We start from the raw sequence: 11,437 nt of genomic DNA on the forward strand, positions 1-11,437 counted from the left end.
GCGGTATAAGGACAGCTTGTATGAGAACACTTTAAATGGGAAGCCCCACAGGCGGTCCGCCGTCGTCAGCATGGAACCACGCAGCCTTCGGCTGTGTTGTCATGCATCAGAAAGTGGGATTCGTGCTGTGGAGGATATCTAAATATGGTGTAGTAGCAGGTACTGTATCAGAGGTGCACTATGGGTGACCTCTGACCTGTTTGTTTCAGACCAGGAAGTTCCACCCTGGCCCTCTATTGTCCATTCTGACTGCGTAGAATCCCGACAGATTCTAATTTTTTTTTAAATGATACCGTGCGTTCTATAAGGTGAAGGACAGCCACACGGGTCCCTCTCCCTCTCTCCACAAGGCCCCGGTCTGCCTCTTCCTGGCGCTGATAACAGCCAGAGGCAACGGACACTGAGGGGTGGTGGTTCGGCTTGAGCCACTAAGTGTCAGTGTCAATTCCTTGACCTTCCTTGACCTTGACCCGCGACACAAACACGCATGCACAAACCCCGCCCAGCGACCTCTGTTTAAGGAAGTGGATTGTGCAGAGTGTCTATTCAGTTGTATAGACCAGACAAACCTGTGAAAGCACAGTCAAAGCCAGGGTTGTTCTGAAAACGTGTGTCTGCTACCACTTCACTGTAATTACATGACACACGCAGCCAGTTAGGTGCCAGAAAGCAATCCGCTGATGTTTGTTATCGATCAGTTATCGATGAGTGAGAGACTTGTTTTGGCTGGTGTCTATGCGTGCTTTGAAGCAAACCTGCAACGTGACGGTTTATCGTGGCGATTTGTAGTTTGACTTTGACCGTGATTCCCTGCCCTAATGTCCCATTGGAGGTTAAAACAAAGGCAAGGTAAATTAACTCGGGACTTCTGTCCCAAATGCCGGCCTTTCGCAACCGGGGGCACACATGGCTACAGTCAAAAGTAGGGTCGCTAGGGAGGGGACGGGGGGTGCCATTTAGGACACGCGGCCAGTCCTCTCAGGCAGGAAAGATCTAGTTTTCGATGCTGTGGCTATGCAGGAAACTTAGCCATTCACCCAGCCATGTACTCCCATCCTGGACTGGAGGAGTGATCAAGCGTTTTAAGAGCATGGAGGAGGGAGGGAGAGGTGTGTGATGTTTTGGGGGGGGGGGGGGGGGGTCACCACCACTGCCCCTGAAATAAAAACTAATAATAATGACTTTATTTCCATCTCAAACACACAGCTGTTGGGTTCCTTCCTCTGTCTTTAATGTCTGATGAGATTAAATCTCGCTTTTCTTTTTACTTACCAGCCGCATCTATTTCCCAAAGAACAATATCAATATTGCTGATTGTTTAAGTTCATATGAAAGGAGTTTCTTCTTTTGATTGGGCCAGACCACGGCCTTCCCTGAATTTGTCATTATGTACTGCGATATCTCTCATCTGTGAGTCTCGGCCCTGACAGCACAGCGCGGAGCTTTTCTCCATGTTTATCATAAGGACCGGAAGATGGAGCTTGCCGTCGCCACCCTTCCCTACTTCAACATCTTCTCAAATGTTCCCACAAACGGCCCATTTGCAATGGTTTGTCACATCCCAGTTTTGGTCTCTCATATACTGGCTGATTCAAAGAAATCACAATTTTACTATTTCTGTTATTATGCCATAACGACGACGTGATGTTTGCCCCTTGCATCTGATATGGAAACATTTAATCCAGTGCATGCTGGGAAATAATGAGGGCCACAGGAAAGTTAAAATCTATGGGGTTCTACACGATGTATCATAGAGAATTACATTATTATAAAGGGGCTCTCCTAAAGGTTTGTGTATTGTCTTTAGTCAGCACGGGGCATTGTGGTGCTGCTTTTATTACATACTAAATTGTATCTACTGGCAAACAGAGTTTTCAGGAGATTTCCAGGAAGCTAGAACAATAGGATACTGACACAATGACCTCCAACCTCTGACTTCTCTGCTCATTTGATGCTCCATAAATGATAAGAAACCACAGACTCCTGGAAGTACAGGTTCTGGCATTGATCATTCTTCGATGACCCCTTTAATTATAATATATTTTCCCCTTCTAGGTCTCCCTGAAATCCCAGCTATTGTTCTGATAAAAAAAAATGTGTTGATAGAGTCAGCGGTGGCCGGTAGGGTGTTTCCAGTTAGGAGGTCTTGGGTGAGCTGAGTTCAGGGGTGCTCAGGGGCTGGAGAACCATGGTGTCAACATGGGACTCCAACGACTAAGGAAAGCAAGGTTAGAATTCAGATAGACTGTAGAGTGTGTGTGTGTGCGTGTGTGTGTTTAAGCAAGTGTATATTGTGGCAGATATACCCAACAGGAAGCTCTTACACATTCTTTGTGTCTCCTCACCTTTAATCTATGCTATTAATAAACCATTCAGAGTAAAAGTGGTGATGGGGAATCCCTCCAAGTCGGAAGGATTTATGTTTTCCAAGGGGTACAAAGTTCTATCATGATGTTTGTAGTGAAATATGTCCGTATTTTAGTTAAATCGAAACAAGCGTGGTTAACGTATAATTTAGGTTTCACTATAACCCTATAATTAACGTATAACTCAAGTTTAACTGTAACCCTTCTTTCAATCCCATGGTTCTATGTGTTTAATGGATTTTTGAACAAGTATGGATTGTGCTCCTGGTACCCTCTCCAAATATCTGCGTAATACAGTTACCAACCAAAATGCGTAAATGCGTCGGTGTTAAATTTTTTTCCCCGTTTGAGAGGGAAAAAGACCAGTCACCTATAACAACAGAAAGTGAGGCAATACCTTAAGTGGGTTAATAATGTCACTTGTAAAGTTGAATTGGAGGCGTGTGCTGTCGTGGTGGGAGTGCGTAAGGAAAGGAGGGCAAAAGCTAAATAAGAACCCAATGGCTGGCGCACCGCGAACAGGAGCGCTCCGACGCGAAACGAGACACAAGTGCTCGGACAAAACCTCTCGACGCGAATTGTTGGAGGAAGGAATGGTGAAAGACTGTGAGAATGCCATTTGGAAGAATTCGCAATGGAGATATTTTATAAAGTTGCAACGGAGTGAAGTTCTCGTCAGGTTTGCATATCGCTACTGAACTTCCCAGGACTGGTTAGAGAGGTGGTAGGTGACTTACTGGAAAGCTTGAGGAGCACCTGTTTGGCAGCAGGTACTTGTACACCCAGCGACTGATATGGGTGACATCTATAGTCTCTCTATATACCTTTTCAATACTTGTGAACAGAATAGTTGGAACTATTCTAAATATTTGTAAGTGTATTCAAATATCAGGGGGAGTAATTGACAAAACATTACACAAAAATAGCAAGATGGTCTAATGGTTCAGGGGAGTAAATGTGTTCACTTTGAAGTTAATGTAAATGGTCAACATGGACTTTTACAGGGCAACATGGGTTTTTACAGAAGAATGGATCCCCATACCTTCAATGTGAATTCAGATCCGTTTAGGCCAATTTTGCTTAATATATTACATCTCCTCAACAACCCATGATCTGGAATGGACCACCACCAACATATCAAAGCCACCATTCAAATGCCAACAGGTGCCCGAAACAGGGTTTTCTTAGTGGGTGCGGAGGGTCACTGAAACCAGGGACCCACGCCCAGAATTCTCCCCAATGAAGGTGACCTCATGGTGGTTAAGCCTAGCACGGCTCAGCCTGCTCACTGTGTTCACATGGAGCTCCCTGGTGCAGGGGTGTGGGCCAGGCCCCGGCAATGGCATCCGCCACAGGCCCAGGAAACTCATCCCCATGCCCTACAAGACCTCTTCTCCTAAACTTTCTGAGTATAACCTGGGCGCCAGCGGGAGGGCAGAGGGCAAGATCACACGCAGCTCAGAACGTTTCAATGAACTGGTGTGTAACTACAACCCTGATATCATCTTCAAAGATGAGGAGAAAACGCTTGCTGACCGCTTCATGACCAAGGTGAGACTTGTTCAACTACCTGATTTTACTCTACCTCTACTTATTTGCCGCCATGGGAGCCAGCCTGGCTCCCAATGACTGTGTGTGTGTCAATTTAATGGAAGTCCAGTACAGACCTTAGTGTGTGTGTGTGTGTGTGTGTGGGGGGGGGGGGTGCATGGGTGTGTAATGGTTGATCTAGTTAAATTATCTCCAAGTTTAAATTTGATTTCACATGACATTCACCTGTGTGTGACAACTTCAAGGTCCAATATACCCATAACTAGCCACTCCACTGTGGCCCCAGCAGAATAACATTAAAAAAAAGCTCCTCTGGGTCAGAGAAATGAGTTGTGATAACCGATAAGTTAAATGTCTATTCAGGATGATCGGTTAGCTATTGCAATAAGCGGCTGCAGTTTCATTTTTAGGAACTACCAACTTAATGAGCTGATGTTTTGTTAATCACTTCCCCAAGCATTTCCAGTTTTTTTATTTCATTAAATAGTTATATATAAATAAATAGTAGCCTAGGTGCTAAGGATAGTGTGTGTTTGTGTTTGGGTGGGGGTCATAATCCTATTTAATATGACTGCGAGAATGCGCTCTAACCTGCGATCATTTCCTTTTAATCTTTAACCAAAGTCTTTGTTGCTTGGTAATAAAACGATTCCTCCAGTTCCACTTGCCTGCTCTGTGTGCTTACTAGGAGGGAATTTGTTGGAGAGTGTGGACAGGTAACCTTGCGTAGTGTGTGCATTAGGGTCAGGAATGCAGTATGACCATTTAAATATGATCAGGCCTGGTGAACAGAAGACGCCAGGACAGCAGCAGCGTCACACAGACTTCTCTCACATCTCGTTTCTGACCTCTTTAGAATATCAAGGAAGCCACAGTGTTATGTTGGCATTTGGAGTCCGCGGAAACAATAAACAGATTGTTACTACTCACAAACGCACGGTATCCTCAACGTCTGATGACAAGTGCAGATCGATTAGTCTTGTAAACCCGACCCTAACCAACAGTTGGACACATTGTGGAAGGCCACCCCTCTGCCTAGAGGGATCTTTGACATGGGAACATTATGATACAATGGGCGCACTGTAATCATCAAACTCGTTTCTGAACAGATTATGAACATTTACCATTAGTAACATCAAGACCATTCTTCACAGCTGAGCATAACAACAATTTTCTAATCTAAAAGTTGTCTACCCATGCCCTTGACCCTGGTCTGGTGATGCTTCGAGGCCTTTGTTCGGACTGGTTTTGTATGATGTTCAGACTGTGTTTTTTCCTCTTTCTGAATGATTTCAATATGTGATGGAAATCTGTGGTTGAGTATGTGTATGCCCTTCGGATGCCCAGTCTGAGGACCTGTGTGTGTGTGTGTGTGTGTGTGTGTGTACAGTATGTGTGCGTGTCCCCCTCTCTCTGGCCAGATGTGAAAGGCGTTCTTTGTGTATGATCTGGACACTCCAAAGGGTCGCCTATACAAAATTCCCGCCTGCTGAAGTAATGGCACTGTCGGAAAAGCCGACTATTGTAGATCGGTGACAATGAAACGCCTCTCTTCAATGGCATGGCGAGAAAATGTAGCCGGTTTGTTTTCTGTGACTCTCTCTTTTCTCACATTGCCTGTCATTTTCTCATGTACATGCCCGTACATTCCTCCTCTGTCTCTCTGCCCTCTTCCTTAGCCTGGACCCTGCCTCCTAGCTGCACAGCCTTTCTCCAGCCAAGTCTCTCTCTCTTCCTATCCTTTCTCCCAGTCTGCCGGTTTGTCTCTCTTGCTCTCTGACTCGCTCTGATGTATGGCAACAAAGTCCTGGGAAGAATTGGGGACTTTCAGGAGCTATTGCATAAGAGCTTGCAGTCAATGTATCTACTACATTGAATGAGAGAGTGACTGTACTTTGTATTAAACAAACTACAGACCACTGGGTATTTGAGTCATACTGGTCACATTTAGTATTACATCTCTTAGAGGTGACACTGACCCACTGAGAAAATGGAAGAATTAAAGAATGGCCTTGCTTATTCTCACACCATGCAGAAAGGGCCAAGGAATGTTGGGGAATGGCTACAGTAGCTTTGTGATGTTACGTCCTGATTGTCTGAGGAAAGGTTGGAGAGGGTGGCGCTGGCCTTTATAACTACTGAACACAGAAGTGAAACATCTGATGATGTCAACTGAGGGACAAGTCAGCCTGGATGCAGACGATTTAGCAGTGTTTTGCCACATTTACGTGCCACAAACTGATGGGTGACCAGGCTGGAAGATAGGACTGTTATAGAAGTGCTGTGGTATTTTCTATTGATTTACAGACATTGTGGATATAGTCACCCAGAGTGGCAGAGGTAGATGGCAGGATTACATCTCCACTCTGTTAGAAGCAGTTCTAACCCTATCCCTTTCTTTGGTTAATAAATGATTAAAATGGTCTCTGGTACCTCCGCTCTAGGGTTTTTACACACATCAATAGTCCTGGAAGTATTATCGGCAGATTGCAGTATGGGTAAAATAAAAAGTGTCAATAATACTTTCCATAAGACGCTTAACTAAACACTTTTGGAATGAACTACTCTTAACGCAGATGTTAGGGGGATCCCATCTAACCAATTGCATGGCCTATCCATGCCGTTTTAAATATGCCTTGTCACTCTCTGCACGTCCCTCAGCGCTGTAAAGACTGCCTCAACAAACTGGCCATAGCTGTGATGAACCACTGGCCAGGAACCAAGCTCCGTGTCACAGAGGCCTGGGATGAGGATGGACACCACCCGCCGGACTCCCTCCACTATGAGGGACGGGCCGTGGACATCACCACCTCGGACCGCATGCCAGAAAAGTATGGCATCCTGGCCCAGCTGGCTGTGGAGGCCGGGTTCGACTTTGTGTACTATGAGTCCAAGTACCATGTCCACTGCTCCGTCAAAGCTGGTAAGTCAAAGAGGCTGTGCGTCTTCGAGACATTAAATACACAGTTCGCGTTTGTATTTCTTCTTCATCGTGCAACTTGCGTCGCTGCAGCACGTTGTATTATACCAGTGTTTCCAAACAGATACACAGTATTTCAGTGATAAAACGGCAGGTACTAATTGTCCCCTCAGATCACTCGGTGGCAGTTGAGAAGGGGGGCTGTTTCCCAGGCTGGGCCCGGGTGACTGTGCCTGGAGGGGGACAGAAGACCCTGGACTCCCTGGAGCCCGGGGACAGAGTGATGGCCCTGTCTGAGTCGGGACACCTAGTCCTCAGCCGTGTCCTTTTATTCCTGCACAGAGACCATGAGAGCAGGTCCACTTTCCTGGTCCTAAGCACCCAAGATGGCCATCGCATTGCCCTAACTCCGCACCACCTGGTCTTCCTCTCCCCCCGCTACGAGCTCCTCCACAGTGAGTACCGGGCCCGGTTTGCCAGTAGGGCCAAACCGGGGGACTATGTGCTCATCCGCGGACCAGACGGCCGAGTGCAGCCCTCCAGGGTCACATCTACGTCACAGGTGGAAGGGACGGGTGTATATGCACCCCTGACAGAACACGGCACCCTGTTTGTGGATGGAGTACTGGCATCCAGCTACGCTCTAATAGAGGACCACAGGCTGTCACACTGGGCTTTTGGGCCCCTGAGACTGCTGCTCTCATTCACCCAGCTGGTTGGGGGGGGGGGCGCACCGCCAAGAGTGTGGGCCTCGGGGGCCGAGAGGGAGCGCACTAAGGCGCCCGTTCACCGCAAGAGGCCAGGGGCATGGGTAAATCAGACACTCTGCGGCCCAGGCATGGATGTGAATACAAACACTTCAGAGAGACAAAGAAGCTGGACCTATGTAGCCCCGAACAGAGAGACTGAGCAGGGACACTGTTGCTCTGGGGGAGGAAGAGTTTCCAGTGTATACTGGTATGCTAGGCTGCTACACAGTCTTGGGCAGATCTTTCTAGACCCCAAGATATTTCATCCTTAGGTGAAGGGCACTATAGGTTTACCTTTGGTACCTGTATACTACTGATAATATTTACACTGTTTTACTCATAATTCCTATTCCGTTACATTTACACTAATGCTGTTTTTATTGTGCCATGTCGAGTTTAAACTGTGTGCACCTCTAGGGTATATTTGCATCTTACTCACTGCTATGGGCCTTGTAGTGTATTTATGAATTTTGTATCTCCTCTTTTACGTTCAGTAAATATGTTGATGGTTGGTAAGGAAGATTTCAAAAGCTTTAAAATGAGTACTTAGATGAGAGAAATGGACTTGCTATAACAGAATCAGCATGGTGTAATGTTTGTGTACTGTTAATTAATTGTATATGTATCCTATTTAGATAACATATATATGCCAACACAGTGGTTTAATTATGTGATTCATTATTCAGAAAACATGAGGAAATATGAGTTTGTCCCAGAAACAATAAAAGCTTTATTTTTGTACCTTCTGAATCATAATATATGAATATAGCAATTTATTGTAATTATTATGACTAAGGCTCCTCTTGGTATTTGTTAAATTGTCTTTAAAAGTGTAATTAAACAAATAATAATGCATTCTTGTGTCCTGTTTTTCATGTCAATTATCCCTGTTAAAGGGGCGTAAGATTGTTACTGTACTACCTGCATAAATTACCAGAAGAGACATGGGACAAGGGAATGTTTTAAGTTCATGTTTTAAAAAAATATATATATATTTTTTAAGTGCCTGAGATGTTCTCCATTGAAACGTTCTCCCGGGTCAGTCTATCAGGTTGCTTTATACACTTGCAGTACTTTCTCGTCCACCCTAAATCCGCAGGTTTTCCGTGTGGACTTGCAAAGACTATTCCGGTCTCAATCAGTAAGGGAAGTGGAGGGGGGAGGAGACATGTCCCTTAAATGTTAAACGCAGGATTCCACACAGTTCCCATCAATACCTCTAAGTCAGACAACATGAAAAACCGTAAGAACTCTGACCACGGTCTACAGTCATATCTGTAGCTTCTGAACTCTGACCACGGTCTACAGTCATATCTGTAGCTTCTGAACTCTGACCACGGTCTACAGTCATATCTGTAGCTTAAGAACTCTGACCACGGTCTACAGTCATATCTGTAGCTTAAGAACTCTGACCACGGTCTACAGTCATATCTGTAGCTTAAGAACTCTGACCACGGTCTACAGTCATATCTGTAGCTTAAGAACTCTGACCACGGTCTACAGTCATATCTGTAGCTTAAGAACTCTGACCACGGTCTACAGTCATATCTGTAGCTTAAGAACTCTGACCACGGTCTACAGTCATATCTGTAGCTTAAGAACTCTGACCACGGTCTACAGTCATATCTGTAGCTTCTGAACTCTGACCACGGTCTACAGTCATATCTGTAGCTTCTGAACTCTGACCACGGTCTACAGTCATATCTGTAGCTTCTGAACTCTGACCACGGTCTACAGTCATATCTGTAGCTTCTGAACTCTGACCACGGTCTACAGTCATATCTGTAGCTTAAGAACTCTGACCACGGTCTACAGTCATATCTGTAGCTTAAGAACTCTGACCACGGTCTACAGTCATATCTGTAGCTTAAGAACTCTGACCACGGTCTACAGTCATATCTGTAGCGTAAGAACTCTGACCACGGTCTACAGTCATATCTGTAGCTTAAGAACTCTGACCACGGTCTACAGTCATATCTGTAGCTTAAGAACTCTGACCACGGTCTACAGTCATATCTGTAGCTTCTGAACTCTGACCACGGTCTACAGTCATATCTGTAGCTTAAGAACTCTGACCACGGTCTACAGTCATATCTGTAGCTTAAGAACTCTGACCACGGTCTACAGTCATATCTGTAGCGTAAGAACTCTGACCACGGTCTACAGTCATATCTGTAGCTTAAGAACTCTGACCACGGTCTACAGTCATATCTGTAGCTTAAGAACTCTGACCACGGTCTACAGTCATATCTGTAGCTTAAGAACTCTGACCACGGTCTACAGTCATATCTGTAGCTTAAGAACTCTGACCACGGTCTACAGTCATATCTGTAGCTTAAGAACTCTGACCACGGTCTACAGTCATATCTGTAGCTTCTGAACTCTGACCACGGTCTACAGTCATATCTGTAGCTTCTGAACTCTGACCACGGTCTACAGTCATATCTGTAGCTTAAGAACTCTGACCACGGTCTACAGTCATATCTGTAGCTTCTGAACTCTGACCACGGTCTACAGTCATATCTGTAGCTTCTGAACTCTGACCACGGTCTACAGTCATATCTGTAGCTTCTGAACTCTGACCACGGTCTACAGTCATATCTGTAGCTTCTGAACTCTGACCACGGTCTACAGTCATATCTGTAGCTTCTGAACTCTGACCACGGTCTACAGTCATATCTGTAGCTTAAGAACTCTGACCACGGTCTACAGTCATATCTGTAGCTTCTGAACTCTGACCACGGTCTACAGTCATATCTGTAGCTTCTGAACTCCACTGGGTACTATTGCCTCCTTGGTCCATGTGTTCCTTAGCAGAGAGGATTCAATCTCAGACATCCAGCAGAACTGGTGGCCTAGTCAACAGTAGTTAATAAGAAACTCAGACAGACTTAATATTACATCCCAGGTTGCCCTATCGTGCTGTGTTGATCTCCGATATATTCTCCATCCTTGCACATGGAATCTCTCTCTGATTCTCTCTAAGTATTTTACAAGTGTAGGCTGCAACAAGGTTATACACCCCCTTGTGGAAGACCTGACCTCATACTTGTGGAAGACCTGACCTCATACTTTGTGTAGTAACTCAGTAATAACTCAGTAATATTAACACCTTTTTATGTATAATAAACATTATACAGATATAGTAACCTAATTTAATGGCATCCCAATTAGCTATCCATTCAAGGGCTTCAACTTCACAGAGTAGCTTTATTATTGGGTGGGAGTAATATCTGCGTAGAAGGAATCTGGCTTTATTGTTCGGAAAGGAAGACAATAATAAATTAAACATCATATTTTGGAACTTGTAAAGAGAATTGAACTAGGCCAGTGTTATGTGCAAAATATGATCAGCACACAAATTTGAAAGGGCTAGGGTAACAGAGTTAGTAGGAAAAGGTGCACAAAATCTAATAAGGGAACTAAAAAGGAAACAGAAGGAAAGCAATTGTTCCGGTTAGTGTTGTGTAGGGTTAGACAGCTGTGAAGGTATTCATCCAGAGGATTATCCTTGAGATGGAAGGGGCAGATGGAACACACACGCTCATCAAATCAGACCAATGGGAGACACCCAAAACATAATACCACCCACCTCTGATCATCATTGACAAATCACAACAGAGTATTACAGACTGCCACTGAATCCTGACCAGTTCTGGTCTTCTAAAAGCCAAACCAATCGGGCTGAATGGGAGTTGGATAATCCTGTCAGGGCCACCAGCATCTTAATAATCTTTTTTGCTATGAAAACCAAACAGGCAAAATCCACTACTAATGGATAGTACGGTCATACACAGGACAACTGTTCTTTGGATCTGATAAAGAGATCGCTAAGAAAATATTTGAAAAAC

The 11,437-nt window shown here is 44.8% G+C and overlaps 1 protein-coding gene across 1 annotated transcript; it reads left to right on the forward strand.

Annotated features, from left to right (window-relative positions):
• Positions 1-3,178: 3,178 nt before the first annotated feature.
• On the forward strand, positions 3,179-8,381 carry dhh (desert hedgehog signaling molecule). The gene is made up of 3 exons (XM_020051423.2): positions 3,179-3,917; positions 6,579-6,840; positions 7,011-8,381. Exons 1-3 carry the CDS (start codon positions 3,606-3,608, stop codon positions 7,856-7,858), a joined length of 1,422 nt encoding a protein of 473 aa, XP_019906982.2. The 5' UTR covers positions 3,179-3,605; the 3' UTR covers positions 7,859-8,381.
• Positions 8,382-11,437: the final 3,056 nt, after the last annotated feature.

Source organism: Esox lucius, chromosome 12 (genome assembly GCF_011004845.1).
Source record: "Esox lucius isolate fEsoLuc1 chromosome 12, fEsoLuc1.pri, whole genome shotgun sequence".
NCBI lineage: Eukaryota > Metazoa > Chordata > Actinopteri > Esociformes > Esocidae > Esox > Esox lucius.